Raw genomic sequence first — 25818 nt, 5'->3', positions numbered from 1 at the left:
CCCCATCTATTTCCCATGAAGTGATGGGACCAGATGCCATGATCTTCGTTTTCTGAATGTTGAGCTTTAAGCCAACTTTTTCACTCTCTTCTTTCACTTTCATCAGGAGGATTTTTAGCTCCTCTTCACTTTCTGCCATAAGGGTGGTGTCATCTACATATCTGAGGTTATTGATAATACAGAATAGAGAGTTCTATTTCAAGTATACAAACAAATAATTTACCTAACAAACGTAAGGAGTGATATAAGATAGTAGAATACTTTAACTTTCTTTGCAATTTGCCCCTATCCTAGCCAGTAACAACTTCAGAATGCTTATAATTTTGTCTTGGTGACCTAACAGCGGGCAAACAAACCTATCTTCTACGTGTATCTCTAAATCTAGAGCAACAGTGACAACCAGACAGATTCTAATGGCAGTAAAAATAAGTCTAATAAGCAAATGAAACCAGAGCTCAACTGGGTTATAGGCTGTTCTTTCTGACCAGCAGATTCCTCCTGCTCACAACTGAGTGGGTAGAACTGTTCAGATTTAAAGCAAAGACTACATACTTGATAAGAAAAAATTCACTGTCAATTATATGGCATAGATTTGTTTGTGGTACTTTATCTGAGACAGCACAGGCATTATTTGAAAGCAAGCAGCTAGACCAGTCATCATTATCATAATGAACTACACTTAAATGGCACCTTTGACGTATAAAACTGGTTTATACAAGGATGTTATATCAGACTTAACCTCCTTTCTTCTACTGGATAATTATTTCAGTCAGACCTAGGAACAGTACTCTTTTTGGAAAAACATCAATTGAAAGGTTGGAATATGTTCTGCACAATATAAAGTATCAGTCTCTAGGATCTGGTCATCCTTCTTTTTCTGGTTTAAATAAACTGGGTCCAACCATCTCCTTTTAGCAGTTCCGGGAAGTCAGTCTTACGGACCAAAACTACAGTACTGTCAAATCTGTGGAAGAGGTATGAAAATTGTCAAGAAACCAAGTCAAGAATTTAGTTACAAATGAAACTGTGTCTTGAGTCACAATAATGCAATCCTAGAGGTAACCACACTTGATGCATCTAAGATGGAATGCAATATTAGGCACACCCATGCCTACTTGCTTTTTATATTTAACTATGTGTGCCAGTCACTTAGCCATGTCCAACTGTTTGTGACCACATGGACTGTAGCCCGCCAGGCTCCTCTGTCCACGGGATTCTCCAGGCAAGAATACTGCAGTGGATTGCTACTTTCCTTCTCCAGGGATCTTCCTGATCCAGTGATCAAACCCAGGTCTCTTGCATTACAGGCAGATTCTTTACCATCTGAGCTACAGGGAAGTCCATATTTAACTACAAGTTTCTTAATTATCACTATAGAGGAAGTATTCTACTAACTACAAACATAGAGGCGTGTCTTTGATGGTTGCTGGTTGCACTGAGATACTTAAGGGAAAAATACAAAAATAAAATATAAACATATATGCAATCTAGGAAAATGTTAAAAAAAATACTAATTACATAGGAAAACTGAGAACTAAACAAGAGACAGCTGATAAAGGTACCAAAAAAAGAGTAAAAAATGACTGATTAATAATCCATTTTATCAATGCTGCCTATCAAAACTTGAAACTAATGCGAAAATTAAGTAAACATAGGGAAATATACGGGTTTAGGATCCAAATTTGTGAACATGGAAATAAGGAGACACCAAAACAACGTAATTTTATAAGCATAGCTTTAAATATTCTTTTAAATCTAACTTAATATTTAGGTTCCAATCTGATCTAACTTTATAGCTTTTCTCACTGCAATCACAGTCTTCATTTTCACTATGGTAAAATATATACCAGGGACGTCCAGAAAGTTATTCTATATTTTGAAACAAAAGAATTTCTTTCTGGACTTCCCTGGTGGTCTAGTGGTTAAGACTCCATGCTTCTCCTACAGAAGGCACAGGTTCAATTCCTGGTCAGGGAAGTTCCTCATGCTGTTTGGTATGGCGAAAAAAAAAAAAAATCCAAAAAAACAAGAGAGTTTCTTTCTTTTTAAAAAATGCCATTGACCTCTTCCTTCCTGATTAAAATTTAAAATATATACACTATGGAAGATTTCTATGATTAAAAAAAAAGAAAAAAAAATCACTTGTAATAACACTACCCAGAAATAATCAGCATGAACCTCTTGGGTCATTTCTTTTCAGGCCTTTGTCTATGCACATAGCGTTCTCTCCCCATCTCGATATTTTGCTTTACACTTATCATTGGAAATAATATTCTGTATTTACGTGCTTTTTTAAGAATATGCTTCCCTACTAGCACAGGAGCTCCTTGAGGGATCTTTTCATCATTGTTAAGTTCTGCTTCTAGAACAATGCCTGGCAACTACAGATAGTCCATAAATATTTATTGGATGAATTTTTAAAATTGAGCTTATACTATATCTAATTTTATATCCTACTTTTTCCACTTACCTTTATATCACAAACACTTTCCCTAGGCTTCAAATATCCTTCGAAAGCATATTTTTGATAACAGCTATATACGGATATATCATGTTTGTAGACCACTCCCTACTATTGGAAAATTAAGGTCATTTCCAATTATTTTTCAGTTCTAAATAATGCTGAGGTATAAATTAATCTTTATCCAATTTTTTACCTGTATTTTTAGAAACAACTCATGAGAACTTAAGTTACCTCCTGGGTGGGAAAGCTTTTCTTTCTAGCATCTGGAAACTCTGGTGCATCTTTCTGATACACAGTTTTAAACGATGCCAGCCGGTGACGTGCTTGTTTCATGCTTTGACTAAGCTGCCAAGGAAAAGGGGAAAAAAGAAAACAAAAACAGGCTAAAGTCTTAATACCAGATTCACTAAGTGTTCCAACAAGAAAACAGGCCCCTATTATTAAAAAATGCCAGACCTGAGACCAGAGGATTACCTGCAAAGACGACTTTCTGATGTGCTGATAAGCTTTTACAACACTGTTTTATTATTCTAAGAGACTGCATTTCATAACTTGATTTAAGTGCTGTTACTCAAATCATTTTTTAATAATGTATGCTTTATATTAAGTAAGTTGGAGAAGGCAATGGCACCCCACTCCAGTACTCTTGCCTGGAAAATCCCATGGGCGGAGGAGCCTGGTAGGCTGCAGTGCATGGGGTCGCGAAGAGTCGGACACGACTGAGCGACTTCACTTTCACCTTTCACTTTCATGCACTGGAGAAGGAAATGGCAACTCACTCCAGTGTTCTTGCCTGGAGAATCCCAGGGATGGGGGAGCCTGATGGGCTGCTGTCTATGGGGTCACACAGAGTCGGCCATGACTGAAGTGACTTAGCAGTATATTAAGTAAGTACACAAAAATATTAGAACCTAAAGATCTGAATTTGGAAATGATTCAGCAGATATATTCTTTACCTTTTATCTATCTTCTTAATAAAGAGTTATTTCTTCAACCGGTCCTTGCATGCCTGATCACTTTTATCACTCCTAGTTCCCTAAAATTGCTTTTTCTTATTTACATGGGTTCCTTCTTCACCTGTAACATTTGAAGACTGTACTTATTTGTCTTTTCTCAAATGTCTTCTTCCAGGAAGCCTTCCTACATTAATTTTAAACACAAATTCAAACATCTCAACAGAACCAATTTGTTTCAAGTACTCTAGACAACAATTAGTAATAAGTATTAATATCAAATATGTTAATTTTGTGCTTATTCCTTATTTCTACCTAGCAATTTCAGCAAGCACCTACTTTGATTTCTTTTTCAGAGAAGCACTGCCTATTTTATATTCACATATTTGCACAGAATATTCCTTTAAGGAAAACCCAGCAAAGTGGATCCCTATACAATTCAGTAAAATTATGGCAAAGCCAGGACCAATTTCAACCCATCCAGCGAAAGTTTAATGACATCATTTCTTCCTTAAAGGGAAATAATGATTATGGTTTACAGATATGAATAACAAATATTTTATGGTATTTACTAACAGTGACTAGAGATGAAAATTCTCTCTTGTTACCAGTCCAGTTTCCTTACAGCATATTACCTCTGTTTTGACCTTGCTTCTAAGAAGGTCTATATCTCTAGCCAGAGAAACCAGCTTGAAACATTATACTTTATTCTATTAAAAGGAGGACTTTTAAATTTAGTTAGAGTAGAGTAGCTGGGCTTCCCTGGTGGCTCAGACTGTAAAGCATCTGCCTGCAGTGCGGGAGACCAGGGTTCAATCCCTGGGTTGGGAAGATCCCCTGGAGAAGGAAATGGCAACCCACTCCAGTATTCTTGCCTGGAAAATTCCATAGACTGAGAAGCCTGGTGGGCTACAGTCCATGCGGTCGCAGAGTCAGACACGACTGAGCGACTTCACCATAGAGTAGCTAAATTTAGTTAGTAGAGTAGCTAAAGGGGTCAGTTCAGTTCAGTCGCTCAGTTGTGTCCGACTCTTTACGACCCCATGAATTGCAGCATGCCAGGCTTCCCTGTCCATCACCAACTCCCCAAGACAGAGTTAATTACAATGCAAAAAGACACAGTATATTTGCAGTTGAAGTTATGAAAAAGTACAGAGCCACAAACGCCTGCTTTAACTCATTGTCAGGTATGGCAGACATCACTGCCCTGTATAATGGGACCAAGGATGCAAAATATTTGGTGTGACAGATTTAAAATAAGAGTTACGTATTCTTCTTTTTCCATCAAGTCCAACCTCTATTAGAATTGCAGATTGCTTTTAGTCCCTTAAGCAGGATATTTCAACTGGTCCAGCAATTGCACTATACCTAACATTCAGTTTCTCTGTCATTAAATCAACCCAGAAGCCCTTTCAATGACCTGCTATTAGGATGTAGTATGCTGAGTAACAGTCACCCAAAGATATCAAGGGGCTTCCCAGGTGTCATCAATGGTAAAGAACCCATCTGCTAATGCAGGATGTACAAGAGATGTAGGTTTGATTCCTCGATCAGGAAGACCCCTTGGAGAAGAGTGTGGCAACCCACCCAGTATTTTTGCCTGGAAAATCCCACAGACAGAGGAGCCTGGCAGGCTATAGTCCATGGTGTCCCAAAGAGTTGGACATAACTGAAGCAACTTAGCATGCACACAAAGGTATCAGGTCTTAATTCCTTAGACTTGTAATTGTTACTTTACAGGGAGAAAGGGCCTTTGCACATGTGATTAAGTTGAGGATCTTGAGAAGACATAATCTTGGATTATCTAGACCAGCACTAAAAGCCACCATAAGTGGCTTTTATAAAACAGATAGAGGAAAACCAGACATACAAAAAAGGTGATGTGAAGATGGAGCCAAAGATTGGTTTGATGTGGCCACAAGCTAAGGAGTGCCAGCAGACACCGAAAGCTCAAAAAGTCAAAGAACAAATTTAACCTAGAATCTGTAGAAAGGAGCATATCCCTGCAGACACTTTGATTTTGGCTCAGTGAAACTGATTTTGGACTTCTGGTGTCCACAACTGTGAGAGAAAAAGTTTTTGTCACTTTAAGCCACTAAGTTTGTGGGCTTACAAATCCCCCTATTTGTTAAATGTTCATTTTACATAATTTGTAAAAGTTTTGGAGCTGTGATGATGAGAATACCAGTTAGTAGTAGAAAAGTAAGTAAAGAAGCATGAACACATGGAGAGACAGGGTGACCAGCTGTCCCAGTTTGCCTGGAACTGTCCCAAAGGAGTTAGTGCTTTGGACACTGTCTCACTGTCTAGTTCTTAGTGACATCTAGTGGATAGAAAGTGCAACAGAAACAGTAAGATTTTTTTAAAAAAAATTGAGCTTCTATTGTCACAGATTGCATAAACAAGTTTATAGGCTTAGAGTAGTTTAAGTCACTGAATATTCCTCAGTAGCTCATCTTCTTTTAAGAAAAAAACAGGGTCGGGACTTCCCTGGTGGTCTAATGGTTAGGACTCCTTGCTTCTACAGCAAGCAGCATGGATTTGATCCCAGGTCAGGGAACAAGATTCTACAAGCTCCAAGGTCCAGGCCCCGCCCCCGCCCCCCCCCCCCAAAAAAAACAGGGTATAAAAACTTCTATATTCTAGACTTTTTACTGTTCCTATCTTAAAATTCTTTTGAATTTACCAATTCAACTCAGTTTACCAGTTCAAAATATACAGCTCAATTCCACCTCCTCCAAGAATTCTTCCCCAACTATTTCTTTAGAATTAAAACATTCTTGAACTTCCACTGCACAAATTTATCACCAAATGCAGCATATATTTCCATATTATTAACCAACAGATTAGGAGTCTGTTAGCTTTGTATCTCTACTTGGAAATGTAAACCCATGAAAGGTCCTATTTCACATATCATTAGTATCCCTACAATGCTTAACACACACAGTATATTCAAATATCTGTGGACTGATGCGTCCTGAAGGCTGAGTGCAGAAGAATTGATGCTTTTGAACTGTGGTGTTGGGAGAAGACTCTTGAGAGTCCCTTGGACTGCAAGGAGATCCAACCAGTCCATTCTGAAGATCAGCCCTGGGATTTCTTTGGAAGGAATGATGCTAAAGCTGAAACTCCAGTACTTTGGCCACCTCATGTGAAGAGTTGACTCACTGGAAAAGACTTTGATGTTGGAAGGGATTGGGGGCAGGAGGAGAAGGGGACGACAGAGGATGAGATGGCTGGATGGCATCATGGACTCGATGGACGTGAGTCTGAGTGAACTCCAGGAGTTGGTGATGGACAGGGAGGCCTGGTGTGCTGCGATTCACAGGGTTGCAGAGTCAGACACGACTGAGTGACTGAACTGAACTGAACTGAACAGATGAAGTACAAGCCTCACTCTAATGGGATTTATAGCTACAAGCACCATGAAAGCAAAGGCTGTGTCTGTCTTGGTCAATGCTTTATCCTTCGTACTTTATGCAGTGTCTGGCTCAAGAAATACTGGCTCGGTAAATTGTTCATAATATTTAAAAGAAAATAAAAAATGATGACTATAAGCCAAACAATAACAAGAAAAAGTCATAGTCTGGGAAAGAGAAAAAAATCTTTTAAAAAAGTATTTTAACACACATGTACTTATAAAACTTTCTCTATTTATCCTAACAGCACAAAAAGATTTGCTTCATATTTATGACCAAGCTTGTTAGCATCACACAACTTTTATTTTCATATAATCATAACTTTCCACATTTTTTTTCTCCTCTTACTAACCCTCTGGATTACATTTTAAAAGGATAAGATAGGAGAAGGAAATGCCAACCCACTCCAGTATTCTTGCCTGGAAAAGTCAGTGGACAGAGGAGTCTGGCGGGCTGCAGTCCATGGGGTTCCATGACTGAGCACACGCGTGAGGAGGGTGGAGGGAGATTAGTTGGTAGCAATAAACTTGTAGAACTAAATAAAATGAAATAAAATAAAATGATAAGACGAAGGATTATTCCCACAACCAAGTTGAAGAACGTGATCAACTGAACAGAAACCAAGGTACACTAAGCAGGGTGGGGGTGCTGATTAGATGGCGTCAAGTGACCTGAGTGGCTGGAGCTACGCATGGTGGTTAATTTTTAAATATTAGGTATTCAAAGTCAATCACTGAAAAGTTACATTAAAAATTTGTGAGTATGTCAATTTAGAGTTTACTTATTATTACTTGACTTACAGATCAATTCACTGTGATAATCAGACGGAGGGACAGAAAAAAGAAACAAAAACAGTCACGGGAATTCCCATATACGTACTGAATCTTTGTGGAATAGAGGTTAGGAATCACTTTTGTCCATATGCTGTAAACTGAGAGTCACTTACCCATAACAACTTAAGTATAATTGGAAAATCTACGTTCTTTGACCTAAAGCTTTTTCTCGTGAGTTTTGAACTCTAATACTTTAGTATCATAAGTGGCTAATCAATAAATATAAATTATTGCTATTGTTCAGTCACTAAGTCATGTCCAACTCTTTGCAACCCCATGGACTATAGCACGCAGGCTTCCCTGTCCTTCACAATCTCCTGGAGTTTGCTCAAACTCATATCCATTGACTCAGTGATGCTATCCAACCATCTCATCCTCTGTCTCCCCCTTCTCTTCCTGTCCTCAACCTTTCTCAGCCATCAGGGTCTTTTCTAGTGAGTTGGCTCTTCACATCAGGTGGCCAAAGTAGTGGAGCTTCAGCTTCAGCTTCAGTCCTTCCACTGAATATTCAGGGTTGATTTCCTTTAGGATTGTCTGATTTGATCCTCTTGCTGTCCAAAGGACTCTCATATAATTTTAAAAATATATTAAAAATAAACATCGTCCCATTAATCTTCACTTTACAAAGGTAAAAAAAGGGGGGGGGGGAGGTGATAAAAATCGAAGTCGATGTGACTCCTAATCTCTTCATCACAGGCCAGGTATGTTATATATCTAAAAAAAAGAAAAAACCAGAAACATAAATAAAATGAATATGTACTTACAGCCTGGGCTTGTTGTTGGAACAGTTCATTCTGATTCTCTCTGTCTTCTATTCCACCCTCAAGCATGTGGGGAGGAGGCAATCTGGCCCTTCCAATAGCAGCATTCAAATTGCTTGGAAAAACGCTCGTTCTTTTAGGAGTTAAGTGTGCTAGATCTGAAGAGTACATGGCTATTGAGCCTTCTTTCTCTGCCTACATGAAGGAAGGAAGAGTGAGATTCCTCTTGTGAAAGTGATTCCCCCCAGCCCAGTATAATCAACTAATATCTACAAGCAGCCCAAAAGTCTTAAAACCGGGGCTAGGGAGAGGGACGGGGACTTTTAGTTGGCAAAGGAGCTAACATTTACCAGGCACCTACTGGGTGCTAATAATCTACATTATCTAATTTTCAAAACAACACTGTGAGACAAGTATTATATCCCCACTTCACAGATAAAGAAACCATAGCTGAGAGAATTTAAGCACTTGGCCCAAGGTCACATAGCTAGTAAGGAGCAAAGCCAGAATTCAAACCCCAACCCAAACTCTGACATTATTTATAACTATTTGGTGAAAGCAAAAGAGGTAGTCAGAACAACACAGGAAAACAGAAACAACAGGTTCTCTGCCTACAAATCTACTGCCCTCACTAGTTAATCAGACTATACTAAGCCTGGGCTCAAAAAAGGTGATTCTGTTATTGCTTAATAGCATTTCCCATAACAAACACATGTTCCATCCAATCTTTATTCAGGCTCAGTTTTGAACTTACAGCTTCATAAGACCGCTGAAGTTGTTGCTTTTTTCTCAGCCTGATTTGCTGATTTACTCGGCTTTTGACTTGTCTCTGAAAACGCTTCAGAGCTTCCTGCTTCTTTCTTAGCTGCTCCTTCAGTTCTTCTTCAATTATATATGCTGAAGTCTTTAAAGATGAAAGATAGAAAATAAATGTACTGTCCCACTAGTTGCCTACTGTAAACACAAAGTGGTCAGGATACAACCCCGAAAAAAATACTTTAGTTCTATAATCCAAAATTCCCTGTACAGTAAAGAAGTCACAGTAGTTCAGAGCTGATAATCTAGACATAGCTGTGCTGCACTTGGTCACTATGTCGTGGCTGACTCTTTGCGAGCCCATGGACTGTAGCCCACCAAGGTCCTTTGTCCATGGGGATTATCATGCCCTCCTCCAGGGGATCTTCCCAAACCAGGGATTGAACCCAGGTCTCCTGCATTGCAGGTGGATTCTTTACCATCTGAGTCACCAGGGAAGCTCAAGTGAGTACCAAGAACTTAAACCAAATCACAAACTAAAACTTAGAATCTGTTAGCACAAAAACCAAATCTTAATTTTTCATGTACTGAGAACTAAAAGTATCTTCATTAATTCTTAATGAACTAATTCAAACCTATCTTGTGTTTCATTTTTTAAAGTGAGTAAAATAGTCCACATATATCAGATTGCTCGACTTCCCTGGTGGCTCAGATGGTAAAGAATCCGCCTGCAATGCAGGAGACCTGGGTTCAATCCCTGGATAGGGAAGATTCCCTGAAGAAGTGAGTGGCTACCCACTCCAACATTCTTGCCTGGAGAATTCTATGGACAGAGCCTGGTGGGCTAACAGTCCATGGGGTCGCAAAGAGTCTGGCACAACTGTGAAACTAACACTAACATATCAGACGGCTCACCACTCACCCACTATGTGCTATTATAAAACGAGAATTACGCTGCATTTTTAACCAAGCATGTCCTTCCTGTCATTTCTACCTAGAAAAGGCCTACTCAATCTTCAAGAACATCCAATACCCATCTCCTCTCATTCTTGGAGAAGGAAATGGCAACCCACTCCAAATCCCATAGACAGAGGAGCCTGGCAGGCTACAGTCCATGGAGTCCCAAGAGTCAGACACAACTGAGCGACTACACCACCACCACCACCCACCACCTCTCTTCCTTACTAACATTGAGTACAATAATTCTTAACTCCCTATTAGATTATGAATCCTTTGAGGGCAAGAAATGTATTTCATTCTCCTTTGTTTCCCCTACTGTAATGGAGCCTAGAATACAAAGGTACTCAATATTTATATAATGCTTAATTCCAAAACAATCTGGAACATTTTATTACATTTGAGTCCTTGATCATTGTTCACTTCCTCTCAGTGCTCTGAATAGCAAAGAATGAAAATAATAGTAGTCACCATGAGTAAAGACCTATTAGCAAAAACACTTTAACTCATATTACTGAATCCTCAAAACTAGCTCCAATACTAGGTATTCTTATCTCTTACATGAAAGATGAGGAAACAGGCTCAGAAACATTCATCTTTAGTAGCTGCCAAAGATCCTACAGCTGGCAAGGAGCAAAGCTAGAATGTTCTCTGACTCCAACACTTATGTCCTATACTGTATTGCTCTTCTCTTGACTATGTCTCTCTTCCATAACGAGTCTCCAAATTAAATAAACCCATCATACCTCCTGTCTATCCCTTCTTCTAACACAGTGATACCAAATTCTAATTCTGAGGGGTGCCTCAAATTATTTCACAGTCTCTAAATTCTCAAAATCAAGTGAAATTAAATTCCAATTAAAATTATGAGTTCCAAAAAATCTGTCCCATAAACTGTTCTAGAACATATGTACCAGAGAGCAGAATGTACAAGTATCAATGAATAATTAGGTAACACAGTTCCAAAGGAGAGATATATATATCAAGTCTGGACAAGTGACTCAGGTTAACTCAAGACCAGACAAACTGAAGCCACCGGCGCCTCTTTCCTTCATTCCCATTGTCTGTCTGCCCTCTTTTGCCCTCACCTTGAGATTACCAAACATATTCCTGAAGTGCATGACTGGTTCCAAATTGCGGCTTTCAAGTGTAAACCAAAATTAAGAGTGTACCACATTTTAGAAACAACTAAACATCTTTGCATGATAATTAACAACTACATATTTGTTCAATAACCCTAAAGCAAAACCATAACTATTTATGACGGAATACAAACGGCATCCCCAGACTGCTTTTTCGAGCACAAGGAATTAGGGAAAGAAAGATGCCACCACATTGGCATCAAACTGACACTCACAGCTGCCGGGACTTCTGAACTATCTGGTGGGGCAGGCTCCACCCAGGCCCCAACGGGTACTATAGCCTGGTTCCTCTCAGCCAGCACTGCCAACACGTCCTTGCTCTTCAAGGGGTTTAAAGCCAGGGGCAACTTCGTGGTATTTCGAGGCTTCTTGAGGGGGGCCATACTTCTTGGCATCTATGACTCCTGGTTAGGAGAGAGGAAAAGCTCAAAATCTTAAAACGACCACCTTAAAAACTCAATTCCCTAACACCTGTGCCACAGACTTCTGAAAATGAGGGAAGCCTTGCAGGAGGCCGTACTCTGACTAAGATTCTGGCGAAGGAAGGAAGGGGGAAAAGAAGGGAAAAGGGAAGATACAAAATAAGTGTTATAAAGGAAGGAAGTTTCAAGATCGCCCTCGAAAAGCAACACAGAGGAGAGCGGGGGTCAAACAACAACCTGACTGTGAGGAGGAAACTGTGCCATTGGTGGCGCAGCGACATGGGAAAGGGAGGAAAGAGCGTAGCAGCGGGAGCGCGATGGGACTGGGAGGGTGCGGGGTGGGAACCTGGGTCTGAAGACGAAAGTTCAAATAACTGGTATCCGGTTATGGGGGCAACGCTGATCGCCAGGGAGTTCCGGACCAGAGAAAATCCTGTTTCTCAGGCCTCGGGGTCACACTCTGGCTGAGACTGCACCGGCCTAGTAGTATCGATCGCAGCCGGCCACAACTCAAGCTAACGTGGATACTAAGGTAACTACCGCCAGTAAACCGCCGCTTTGGGGAAGTCCGCGCCGCGCCGCTCCACCCAGCTCCTCGGCGGCCTCGTACCCGCCTCTACCGGGCTTGCGTCATCTCTCGGGGACTGGGAAAGCGTGAGGGGCGGGGTTTAGCGCTCCCGATGTGCGTCACCTCCGCTTCGTCTCTCTGAGGGGGCGGGACTTGTGAATGCTGGTGGAATGGGTGCGGCCTGGGTGGGTCCACACGGCGCCTGGGAAACCGGCCAGCAGAAATGTGGGTCTGCCGGCGGTGCCTCGAATATCCCAGCACCAGGGACGTCCGGCATCTTCAGGAAAAGGAGTGTTTGGGGCTGAAAAGCGGGTTGACTGAGCGTGTTGTTGTTGCTAAGTCGTGTCTGACTCTTTTGCGATCTCACTGACTGTAGCCCGCTAGGCTCCTCTGTCTGTGGGATTTCCTAGGCAAGAGCCCTGGAGTGGGTTGACATTTCCTTCTCCAGGGAATCTTCCCAACAGGGGGGATCGGACCGGGTGTCCTTGGCAGGCGGCTTCTTTACCACTGAACCATCAGAGAAGCCCATAACTGAGCTGGCCAGGGGCCTAATTGAAGGAAGCACAGGAAAAGGATGGGCGAAGGCGGGCCTGGCAGGGCTTCCTTCAGGAATGAACTAAGCCAGCAGCTCAGACCATAAAGAATCTGCCTGTAGTGCAAGAGACCAAGGTTCAGTCCCTTCGGGAAGATCCCCTGAGAAGGAAATGGCACCCACTCCAGTATTCTTGCCTGGAAAGTCCCATGGACAGAGGAACCTGGCAGCCTACAGTCCATGAGGTCCTAAATAGTTGGGCAGGACTCAGCAACTAACACTTTTCAAGCCAGTTGTCAATCATGCTCATCCTTTATACACCTGCTTACATTAGTAGTGCTATATCATACATGCTCTTATGCATAAATATGGTAGCCTCCTGAGTGGTCTCCCTGTCTGCTCCAAACTTTGGTATAACCCAGGGACACTTCATTATCCCTTTGAGATACCCATGCGTTCTTTCATGTAACTTATCATAATTGAGAGATTTTTATATACCAGTACTGTTTTAGGCACTGGGAATGTATAGTAGTGAACAAAAACAGATAAATATCCCTTGTTCATGGAAGTGATGATGAGAAATAACAGCATAGACTCATGAATAAATAAACAAATGTGTCTAGGTGATGAGCATTGTAGATTAAAAGCTGAGGATGAGGATAAAAAGTGTGTCAGAGGATAGGGGAGATGAAATTTTAGATAGGATGACCAGAGAAGGCTTCACTGAGGTAATTTTGAGCAAAGACTCCAATGCAAATTTCCATGGACTAGCGGAACAAGCCGATTTTCACTGGAGAGCTTTCTAAAAGTTCCAAGCAAAGTGAACAGCAAGTACAATCGCTCCAGAGTGGGTGCCTGCCTGGCTGAGAACCTGAGCCCTTGGGCTTCCTCACATTAAACAGGCTGGGAAGAAGAGGGGAATGCAAAGAGATTGGAAGGATCAGCCAGTAAGCCTAGGAAGAAAACCAGGAGCGTGTAATACCTTGAAGAAAATGTTTTATTGAAGAGGAATTTAACCTGTGTTAAATTCTGATAGGTCAAATAAGATGATGACTGAAATTTAACTATTGGATTGAACCACATGGAGGTCATAGATAACTTTTATAAGAGCAGTGTTTTGGGGGTAGCTTGAGATCAAAAGGCTGTTGGGTAGACATAGAGAGGGAGGAAGATTGGAGACAGCCATTTTAGACAACTCTTACAATGAGTTGAATTGTAAAGTGATGCAGAGAAAATGTGTATCTGAAAGATAGGAACATGGGATTCCTTTCTTTAATGTTGCAGTCCACGTGCTCTGCTGATGCTAACTATCCAGTAAACAAAAGAAAACTGACAATGCAGGAGAGAGATGGGGGAATTTTTGTATCTGTGTCCTTAAGTGGGTAAGAGGAAACAGGAGGTAATGAACAAGAGGGAATGGATCTAGTGAACAGTTGGAGGGATTGGCCTTAGATAGCAGGAGAGAGAGTTCATTATACCACTAGCAGTGAAATAGAATATATACTGGTAATTGGCTAATATGGCAGTGGGAGCTTGTGGAAGTTCTTTTCTGATTGCTCTGTTTTCTCTGTAAAATAGTATTTTTGTTAGCTGACTCTAATGATCCCCACCTCCTGGTATTCACACCCTGTGTAGTCCCCTTTCACACTGTACACACTGTGTTGAATTGTTCTGTGTGACCAACAGTATATGACATGTCACTAGAAATTAGGTTATAAAAAAAATGCTGTGTTTCTTTCTCTCCACCATGTACTCTCATTCTCTCCACCATGTACTCTCATTCTCTCCATCTCTCACTCTTGCTGTGATTCTCACTCGTTCCCAACGCTTGCTCTGGGGGAAGCCATTTATGTCATGAGAAGTCATATAAAAAGGACCACATGGCAGTGAACTGAAGGCTCTTGCCAACAGCCTGGTGAATGATCTTGGAAGTGGATCCTCCAGCCCCAGTCAAGTCTTCAGAGACTGCAGTCTTGGCCAACAACTTGACTGCAATCTCATAAAAGACCCCGAGCCAGAGTATCCAGCCAGAAACTTTGTGAGATAATATTTGTTGTTTCAAGATGCTAGATACTGAGGTAACTGGTTACACAGAAAGACATAACTATTACCAATAGAAAGCAAATTCATCAATGAATAAAATAGAAAAAAAGAGATGCTGGACCTTTGAAAAGGTATAAAATAGTTGTCCAGAAGAGTAGAAGTATGAACTAGAAACATGTACAGTTGCCAGATGGCCTTAAGGACCCATGTGAGGTTCATGATTATGAATTTAAAGTAAGACTAGTCAGCATGTTTGAGGCTTTTCCTTCAGTTGCATGGTTACAGGCATAATCATAGGTGGAGGTTTTAATTTTAACCAGGGTTGAGGTTTTACTAAACTATTACAAGCAAGAAAGGTGCAAGAGAGTTAAAGATGAGTGCAAGGGAGTAATTAATGACTGACCATGGAATTGAAACTTCCCTGGTGGCTCAGATGGTAAAGAATCCGCTTGCAATGCCGGAGACCTGGGTTCAATCCCTGGGTAGGGAAGATCCCCTGAAGGAGTGCAGGGCGAACCGCTCCAGTATTCTTGCCTGAGAATCCCCATGGACAGAGGAGCCTAGAAGGCTACAGTCCATGGGACTGCAAAGAGTCGGACATGACTGAGTGATTAAAAATCATCTTACCTACTTGTCACCCTTTCCCATATTTGTTTGTGTGCTTAGTCACTCAGTCATGTCCGACTCTTTGCGATCCCATTGGCTGTAGCCCGTCAGGCTCCTCTGTCCATAGAATTCTCCAGGCAAGAATACTGGAGTGGATCGCCATTCCCTTCTCCAGGGGAATTTCCCAATCCAGGGTTCGAACTCGGGTCTCTTGCACTGCAAGAAAATTCTTTACCATATGAGCCACCAGGGAAGCTACTAAGTAGATAAGGGACCTGGTAAAGTTGGCAGGATCGAGACCTTGTAGGGTCCAGTGGGGGGGGGGGGTGTCTAAGGTTTGTTAGAGTGAGATGCACTGAAAAAATTAGAGGTGGTTGAGGGACTTCCCTGGTGGTCCAATGGCTAAGATTCCCAGCTCCCAATGTAGGGGGCACAGGTTCCATCCCTGATCAGCGAACTAGGTCCCACATGCCACAACTAAGAGTTCGTGGGTCTCAACTAAAGATCTCACATGCCACAACAAAGATGTGATGCAGCCAAATAAATAAATAAATACCTATTTTTAAAATAGGTGGTGATCTCAAGATTCTTGAAACCGCAATATCGGTACTGTCAAAGTCTATGGTGTGACCAAGGGAGAGAGTGCTGAAGTAGAAGAACAAAATTGCTGCAGAAGAGGTCAGAGAAATGAGGGTAAGGGCACTGAATGGATTATCCCTGAGGTTATTGAAATCAGCAAGATCCATGACCAGAATAGTGTTGGTGAGAGCCAGAAGCAAGTCTTCAGGGAATTCCAGGAAAAGACCTGGAGGCTGGTGAATGAGTGTAGCTGGCAAATTAGTGCATGGCATAGCCTAACATCAGAGTCAAAGTGAAGGACGAAGCAGAGAAAAAGGAGCTCCATTTTTATAAATAACAGAATTAAAAAACAAATGGTTTCTAGATAGCACTGAGTAATCAAGTAACAAGAAGGAAACCCAACATTGTAGGGCAATTATCCTCCAATTTTAAAAAGTAGTGTAAGTTTTTTTATAATTAATTTTAAAAAAAGAAAGTAAGGGGAAAAAAAGAAGAAAACACACCCCACATCCACCCAGGGTGGCGAGAAACAGAAAACAGCTACAGCTGGAGAAGGCCAGCGGGAGACGGATTTGTGCACCTACACACACACACACACACACTCACACACACACACCCAACACTAGGAAGAAGTGTTACCTGAACTCAGGTCTGTGCCTCCCACTAGCTGCTGTGCCAGTGGCTTCTTACAAATCTACATTCTTGCATTTCCGGAGAGATCTCATCTTGAGCCCAGCTCCCATTTGCTGACGTTTTCACAAGGCTTATCTTTCATGGCCAGAGTTAGTTTCTGAGCAAGGGAACTGTTTGCTTAGAAATGTCTGTCTTCAGGAACTTAAAAGAACAGGTGTTGCTGGCACCAGAGTGTTGCGGCCCTGCTTCAATCACTCCTCCTCGGGGGAGTGCTCTCTGATGTGTGTGGCTGGGGGATCCCTAGCTATCAGCGCATGGAGACCGAGTCACTGGTCCTTGGCAGTGGTCCACCCCACACAGAACTATGAAATGTGCTGCTTGGTTGCCACTAATCTGTTTGTGGCTGACTGACCCTTCCCATAACCTGTAACACACTGGAAAACGTGGTCACCTGTTCGTCCCAAGGGTCTGTCCTGAGGAGAAGCTTTCCTTAAGTGGGAAAATGGCCTGTTCCCCCCTCTAGGGACCTGGGTGCTCAACTGCTGTGTCGTCACCCATTTCCACTCTCTTCCCTGCACTTGAGCAGGATTCCCTAGGGTTAGCATCCAATGTTCTGGGCTGTTTCCTCCAAGTCTTCTCTGTTCCTCCTCCTCTTTGCCTACCTCTTGATGCCAAAAACTCAACTCTTCTGTACACTGGTGCTGAATTAAATCTTGGACAGAGTTTTGGGGGAAGCAGAAAAGAGTAGCTTTATTGTTTTGCCAGGCAAAGGGGGCCACAGTGGGCTAATGCCCTCAAAACCATGTGTCCCTATTTGGGGAAGACAGTGACAAGTTTAATAGTAAATGTCAGCTCCTGACTTTCTTCTGATGGGTTGGTGGGGAGCTAAGTAGGTGTCAACATCATCAGCCTTCAGGTCCAACTGGTCTGGGGTCAACATGCTTACAGGAAGCATACCATAACTTCTCCCACCTGGAAGGGATTTCCATATCTACAAAATACCTAAAAGATATTGTTGTGTGTACCCTTTGATGGGGAAACAGGACCTTGGCCCATGACTGTTTCTACGTGGTCTTGCGTCCCCTCCCTTCCCTAATTAACAACTGTTTGAATTTGCCCATTGGAACTCAGGGAAGGTCATGAAGGTTGAATGAGGGCTGTTTCCTGTGATCAAGGAAATGGGAGACACAGAAAGGCTCTGTGCCCAGGAGCCCCACAAGGCCCTGCTTGGTATCAATCTCAAAATAACCTTTCTAACTGAAATCATTGGCAAGGCTCCTTCTGCTTGTTTGTGCCAACCAAGTTTTTTACAAGCAGCGTTTCCTTGTAAATGGCATCAATAATAGATTGTTCCGATTAAGCCCGCTTGTCTCAAGAGCATCTGCTGTACTCATCTTTGCAAAAAATTCTCTAAATTTATCAAAGATGAAGAAGCATTTTCCCCTTTATCTTCGTGGGCGATTAAAAAAAAATATTATTAACACAAGAACTTCATTGTCCTCCGTATTACCAAATACTCATCTCTCATGGACATAGAGATGCGCTTCCCAGATCCCGAATCAAGGAAGGACTTGATGGCCCAGCTTCTGAGAGCGTTGTAGTCCCTTGAGCTGTCGGCTCCTTAAGGGACATCAGCTTCAAAGAGCAGCCTTGCTCTCTCTCTGAGGAGGAGACTCATCCCAAGATTGATGGGTCTGGGAATGTAAAGACAAGATATTTTTTTGTTTATTATTATTATTTTTTAAACTTTTATCTTGTATTGTGGTATAGCTGATTACCAATGTTGTAATGGTTTCAGGCAAACAGCGAAGGGACTCAGCCATACATATGCATGTATACACTCTCCCCAGAACTCGCCTCCCATCCAGGCTGCCACATGACATTGAGCCGAGTTCCCTGTGCTATATGGTAGGTCCATACTGGTTGTCCATTTTAAATATAGCAGTGTGTACATGTCCATCCCAGACTTCCTTGCTATCCCTTTCCAGCAGCAACCCTAAATTTGTTTTTTAAGACTGTGAGTCTCTTCTTGTTTTGTAAGTTCATTTGTATCATTTCTGTTTCGATTCCACATATAAGTGATGTCATATGATATTTTCCTCTCTGACTTGCTTCCCTCAGTATGACACTCTCTAGGTCCATCCATGTTGCTGCAGATGGCATCAATCTCATTCTCTTTAATGGCTGAGTAATATGCTGTTGTGTATATATGCACCACGTCTTCTTTACCCATTCCTCTGTCAATGGACACTTAGATTGCTTCCATGTCTTGGCTATTGTAAACACTACTGAAATGAATATTGGGGCGCATATATCCTTTTTGATCATGTTTTTCTCTGGATACATAAGGTGTGGGTGTTTCTGCCTAACTTGGAGCAATTCTGATGAGCCATCATTTCGTCTTCAGAGCTCCCCATGGACTTGGCTGAGGCTGTCCAGCCTGAATCACAGCTCAATCGATCCCTCTGCCTCCTCCTATTTCCTCCTCCTCCCTTCAACAGGTGTCAATATCCAGCACAGTCCCTGATAAAATCCTGAACTTGAAACTTCGTTTCAGAGTCTGCTTTCTGGTGAAACCAACTATAACCCCCTCTGAGTGTTGTTACGCCTCAGGGACCAAGGCATGAACAGCTTTCAGTCCATGTTACTCCCACTGTAAAATCCATAGATAGTCCTTGTGTGTATGTGCTAAGTTGCTTCAGTCTTGTCCAACTCTTTGCAACCCTATGGACTGTAGCCCCGCCAGGCTCCTCAGGCCATGGGATTCTCCAGGCTAGAATACTAGAGTGGGTTGCCTCCTCCAGGGGATCTTCCCAACCCAGGGATCGAACTCCCATCTCTTATGCCTCCTGCATCAACAAACATGTTCTTTATCACTAGCATCATCTTTATTCTTTTCTTATTCATCAAAGAGGCTGGCAACATTTCAAAGAGATGGTCTAACCACAATTTAAAGTCCTTCCTATTAGCTGTTGCCACTTTTGAGCCTGTGGATTAAGCTAATTCTCAAGGTTACCCCACCTCTAGACTGTGAGCAAATGTGAGCCAATAAAGTCCCTTACCACGAATGCCAGTTTGCATTAGGTTTTATGTTGTTTGTAACATAGACAGCCCCTAGGTGAGCAAAATAGAGGGAGGCTATTGGTAAAGGTAAGAGAATGTAGCCGATAAGCAAAAAGATTCAGAGCTGCCTACAAAAATTGGTTCCAGTGTATTAGCGCTGCAATTCTAGACCCATGTGGCATGCTTTGCCTCTGATGGTAACTTCCCTGGGATGGCTGTTTGTAGTCAAAGAAGCTTTGCTAAGATGAGAGACTTCACCTTAACACAAAGCCAGTTTGGGTCAAAATGATTTTGCTGCTGCTGCTGCTAAGTCGCTTCAGTCATTTCCGACTCTGTGCGACCCCATAGACGGCAGCCTACCAGGCTCCTCTGTCCCTGGGATTCTCCAGGCAAGAACACTGGAGTGGGTTGCCATTTCCTCCTCTAATGCATGAAAGTGAAGTCGCTCAGTTGTGTCCGACTCTTTGCGACCCCATGAACTGCAGCCTATCAGGCTCCTCCGTCCATAGGATTTTCCAGGCAAGAATACTAGAGTGGGTTGCCATTGCCTTCTCTGCAAAATGATTTTATCTGTCAATAAATTGTCCTCTATATTATTCACCATATTTTGACATTTTTTGAAAATGTACTCCTAAATACTAGTGGTAAAGAACCCACCTGCCAATGCAGGAGACATAAAAGACACAGGTTAGATCCCTGGGTCGGGAAGATACCCTGGAGGAGGGCATGGTAATCCACTCTAGTATTCTAGTCTGGAAAATCCCATGGACAGAGGAACCTGGCAAGCTACAATCCATAGAGTTTCAAAGAGTCGGACATGACTGAAGTGGCTTAGCACCAAAATAAAAAAAAATTGCAATCTTAAAAGATACTTTAAAAAGTATATTGAAGGGTCTAAAAACAATTTCAAAAGAGGAATTTCAAGAATGTTTTATAGGGAACTTCCCTGGCTGTCGAGTGGTTAAGACTCCAAGCTTCCAATGCAGGGGGCCTGAGTTCTATCCCTGGTCAGGGAACTAGATCCTACAACTAAACTAAAAAATTCTGCATACTGCAACAAAGATTGAAGATCCTGAGTGCCTCAACTAAGATCAGTTCAGTTCAGTTCAGTTCAGTCGCTCAGTCGTGTCTGACTCTTTGCAACCCCATGAATCACAGCACGCCAGGCCTCCCTGTCTATCACCAACTCCCGGAGTTCACTCAGACTCACGTTCATCAAGTCAGTGATGCCATCCAGCCATCTCATCCTCTGTCGTCCCCTTCTCCTCCTGCCCCCAATCCCTCCCAGCATCAGAGTCTTTTCCAATGAGTCAACTCTTCGCATGAGGTGGCCAAAGTATTGGAGTTTCAGCTTTAGCATCATTCCTTCCAAATAAATCCCAGGGCTGATCTCCTTTAGGATGGACTGGTTGGATCTCCTTGCAGTCCAAGGGACTCTCAAGAGTCTTCTCCAACACCATACTTCAAAAGCATCAATTCTTTGGCACTCAGCTTTCTTCACAGTCCAACTCTCACATCCATACATGACCACTGGAAAAACCATAGCCTGGACTAGACAGACCTTAGTTGGCAAAGAAATGTCTCTGCTTTTCAATATGCTATCTAGTTTGGTCATAACTTTTCTTCCAAGGAGTAAGCGTCTTTTAATTTCATGGCTGCAATCACAACTAAGATCAGGCACAGTCAAATAAATAAATATACTTATATAAAGAAAAGAAACCTTGTCTCTCCCTACACTGAATCCCCTGTATCATAAATTCATTATCCTAAATGTCCTCAGAGTCACCACGGGGGACTCAATCATTCTCTTGCTAAATCTTTTTTTTTTTTTTTTTGAAGTTCCTGTTGGTTGCCTTTATCCTTCCTTGTCTCATACCTTGTCTCCGAGACATCCTTTTTTCTACCCACTTTTTACTTCTGGGCTTGACTGAAAGTGATCTCTTTCAGGAGTGTAGGGTGTGAACACTAGAGCAAGAAGCATGGGCTAAGTGTACACTATGTTGACATAACTGCATGACTTTGAGCTGGTTTCTTAACTTCTCTGAGCTTCATGTCCCTCCTTGGGAAAAAAAAAAATTCTTGCCACACAGAGTTGTTAGAATAAGACAGTATTCTAAAAGACAGTTTGGCAGAGGAATGGAAACAATCACTAGTTTTTAAGCTAGGGAAAGTTGGGGATCCTTTAATCTTTTTAAAGAAGCAGTGCTATTCTAGAGAAACAAATGTGTAATCCCCCTTTGTTTGGGATTTTTTTTTAAAGTTTTAATTAGCCCAAGGAAAGGAACATATCAATGGTAAACTATTTTCCCCTCAAATCCTCAGTTTATGCTGCATGCTTCAGTTTCTTCATCCCTTTTCGTAGTAAAGAACCTTAAAGTCACTGCCATCTTCCTGTAGGTATTTAGGCTTTTAGATAAACGGTACCTTTAAGAAGCAGTGCTGGACAAGGCTTCCAAATGTCCCTTTGTCCCATTGTCAATTTGTGTGTCTTTATCACTGTTCTAATTTTGCACAAGTAACCCACGTAAAAAATGTACCTTTTTCCAAACTTGTAAATAAAAATAACCTTAAAAAAATAAGAAAAGACACACTGTAAGGGCAGTAGAGCTGTATTATCAACGACATTGTAGATTTATTAATAGATGCAGCTTTCCCAGGTAGGGTTAAATGCCCCCACAAGGATTGTGTTTTCTGTTACTTTCAAACAGGTCCCCTTCCCCACATCCCACTCCTCTTACTAAAGTCTGGAACACAGAGTGCCTTTCACACTGTAGGCAGTTGACTTCCATTTCCGGGCCTCCTTCTCTGGGAGGAGGGCAGGGAAGGGAGGATGGGAGCAAACACTTTCCGGGATACCATTGGTGGGAGGACACCATCTGAGCATCTAGAAGAGAAACAATGAAGCCTTTGAAGAATTGAGGGTAATCTGTGGCTTCCCCGATTTTTAAACCTCCTTTTGTTTGAGCACTGAAACTTTGTTGTTGTTGATTAGTCCACTCAGTCATATCTGACTCATGACTGCATGGACTGCAGCCCACCAGGCTCTTCTGTCCATGGGATTTCTCAAGCAAAAATGCTTGAGTGGGTTGCTGTTTCCTTCTCCAGGGGATCTTCCTGAAGCTTTACATGAACAGAAATCCAGAGATGTTTTCTAGAACATCCTCGCCGCATCTTAAATAGGTCAGTGAAAGCTGGATCTCTCCATGCTGTAATGCCAGTGAATTGCTCCTCTTTGTTCCTCTGGAGAGTTGCTGAATAGGGCACGTTCATCAACTGTGGACACAAGCCTGAGTTCCTCTCAGCTTCTGAGGGGGCAGGAATTCTATTCAGAAATCAAACATTGACTCTCAGCATAAAAACACTTGGATGCTTTTCAGTATTCCAGTTTGAAACTGTGAGCTCCTCATCCTAGCCTTATGGAAATCTACCCCAGGACCCCATGCTCTCCCAGAATCACACATTTCTCCTAACAAGCCCCACGTCTTTTTGAGACACCCCATCTCTGCAGAGAGCTCCCCTGGGAGCACAGATGGTAAAGAATCTGCCCACAACGCAGGAGAACTGGGTTCAATCCCTGGGTCGGGAAGATCCCCTGGAGAAGGAAATGGCAACCCCTACTCCAGTATTCTTGCCTGGAGAATCCTGTGGACAGAGAAGCCTGGCGGGCTATAGTCCATAGAGTCACAAAGAGTCAAGCACGACTGAGCGACTAACACACACGCACATCTCTATAGGATGCTTTTCTTCTGGGTTAATCCCCACAGTTACAGACATCAGCAGGCAGCAAAACCAACCTGCAGGATGCAGACCCCAGGAAAGGCAAGGGAGTTTTTGACACCCACCCGCCCTATCTCCATTTCTTTTTGATGTTTCTCAGAAGCAAGCCAGAGTTGGAGAGCTTTAAAAAGAAAAAGGAGAAGGAAAAAAGTACTTGGGGAGGGCCGTTCCTCTGTCCAGGCCCACAGAAAGCTTGTTTTGTTCCAGAGAGAGCTGGCCAGCTAATCTGTCTCTTGTTCCGTGGTTGCTGGAGCAGCGGGGCGCTGCCTCCTCCCCACACAAAGCCTCACACAAATTCTTCGTTTCCCAGGCAACGTGCCTCAGCTTCACAGACTCTCTGGTCCTCCCACTACCCCCACTCTGGCAAATTGAACTGATGGTAGAGACAACCCTGGCACCATTCACATACAGGTTTATGGAAGCAAGAATCAAAAATAGCTTCAGCCAGAAGAGAGGGCACCAGGAGTGGGCAGAGAGGTCCATTTTACATCCTGGAGCTTACTCAGAGGGTAGGTCCTGGGAGCAAAGGTTAGACCAGGAAGTAGACTTCCGACTGATGACTCAGAGAGGTGGTCGGAAGCCTGAACTTCATTGGTGACCAACTTGCGTTTCTAATCCAGGTTCTTTTTTTATTTTAATTGGATGATTATTGCTTTACAATGCTATGGTCTCTGCCATACATCAATATGTATCAGTCATAGTTATATACATATCTCCTTCCTCTTGAGCCTCCCTCCACCATTCCACCCTTCTAGGCCATCACAGGGTACCAGGCTAGGTTCCCCATGTTATACAGCAGCTTCCCACTAGCTTTCTATTTTACACATGACAGTGTATATATGGCAATGCTACTTTCTCAATTTGTCCTACCCTAAGGAATTGGCAACCCACTCCAATATTCTTGCCTGGGAAATCCCATGGACAGAGGAGCCTGGTCAAGGGGCTGGGGGGTGACACGCTATAGTCCATGGGGTTGCAAAAGGGACTTAGCAACTAAACGAAACAACTGCCACTTAGTAACAACTGCCACTATATGACCTTGGCAAGTTGCTGACTTCCTGAAGTTTTAGTCTTTCTTGTCTGTAAAATGGGGTGATGATATCTGCTGAGAAGAAGATACTGGGAAGATTAACTGAACAAATAGATTTAAAGTGCCTGACAGGAGGAGGAGCTTACACACACCCATTGAGAGGAGTTTGAGAAGGGGAGAAGGCTTGGACAGTATGCCTCTCTGAGAGGGTCACCCAGAAGTCTGGGGAATTAATTTTTCCTTACCCATCAGAAGCAGCCCTCAGCCCAGATCTGATGGCAGTTGGTAGATAAACATTACAGTGGATGAATGCTCCTTGGGTGTGATAACCCTGGGGCTTGTTCTTCATTATTTCCCACGGGATTAGGCTCTAGCTGCCCACAGCAATCTGCTTGATGTTCAGCCTTCCCTGGCTTCCTTCACTTTGCCTGACTCATTCCCCCAATATCCTACCTAGTTTTCTGGGATCAATTTTCAAATGAAATATCCATACTTAACTTTAGAAAAAAGAATTAACTTGGCTGTGCTGGGTCTTAGTTGTGGCATGTGGGATCTAGTTCCCTGACCAGGGATCAAACCTGGGCCTCCCTGCATTGGGCATGCAGAGTCTTAGCCACTGGACCACCAAGGAAGGCCCTTGAAATTTAACTTCTTGACTCAGTGTTTGCCTGTGGAGGAGGCTGAGATACCTCCACATTTCTGAAGGCTACGTTCACAGGACCGTCGCTGACTCAGGACTTCTGCTTCAGCTGATTTAATCAGTTCAGAGATCATTTCACTGTTCTACACGTGCTGCTTCCTGCCCACAGTGGTGATCTGGACCAGGAACTCAGTCCTTGGTCTCAGTATATAAACACACACACACACACACACACACACACACACACACACACACCTTTTAGTTTTCTATTCTGTATAACAAATTGCCACAAATTTAGCAGCTTAAAATAACATACATTAATTTTTTTAGTTTCTGTGGGTCAGGTACAGCTTAGCTGGGGTTTCTGCTCAAGGTTTCATCAGACTTCAATTAAGATGTCTGCTGGTCTGCATTCCCTTCTGAAGCTCAAGGTCCTCTCCCAAGCTCATATAGTCATTGGAATAATTTGGTTCCTTGCAGCTGTGGGACTGAGGTTCCTATTTTCTTGCCAGCTATTAGCTGAGGGTAGCTCTTGGCTACTAGAGGCCCCTAGCCTTCCCTTGCCATTAGGCTGTTTCACAACAGGGAAGTTGACTTCTTCAAAGTCAGCAAAACCATCTGTCTCTAATGTGCTAAGTCA

The 25818-nt window shown here is 42.6% G+C and overlaps 1 protein-coding gene across 12 annotated transcripts in view; it reads right to left on the bottom strand.

Moving 5' to 3' along the window:
- Nucleotides 1–12368, bottom strand: part of CCDC15 (coiled-coil domain containing 15) — a 48044-nt gene extending 35676 nt beyond the window's left edge. For 7 of the 12 annotated variants that reach the window (XR_011251909.1, XR_011251910.1, XR_011251906.1 and 4 more), the window contains exons 1-5: nucleotides 12248–12368; nucleotides 11501–11689; nucleotides 9185–9334; nucleotides 8434–8625; nucleotides 2696–2809 (exon numbers count right to left, since the gene is read on the bottom strand). Coding sequence is in view for 6 of the 12 variants with exons in the window: in XM_069566379.1 (XP_069422480.1) it covers nucleotides 2696–2809; nucleotides 8434–8625; nucleotides 9185–9334; nucleotides 11501–11680 (636 nt within the window). In the remaining 6 variants the exon portion in view is untranslated. Of the gene's footprint in view, nucleotides 1–2695; nucleotides 2810–8433; nucleotides 8626–9184; nucleotides 9335–11500; nucleotides 11690–12053 lie in introns of all 12 variants that reach the window. The other 5 variants (XR_011251908.1, XM_069566380.1, XM_069566384.1 and 2 more) reach the window with 3 other exon arrangements.
- Nucleotides 12369–25818: the final 13450 nt, after the last annotated feature.

This window comes from Ovis canadensis, chromosome 21 (assembly GCF_042477335.2).
Source record: "Ovis canadensis isolate MfBH-ARS-UI-01 breed Bighorn chromosome 21, ARS-UI_OviCan_v2, whole genome shotgun sequence".
NCBI classification, from domain to species: Eukaryota; Metazoa; Chordata; class Mammalia; order Artiodactyla; family Bovidae; genus Ovis; species Ovis canadensis.
Note: the sequence above shows the minus strand (reverse complement) of the source record. Positions and strands in the feature narration are given on the sequence as shown.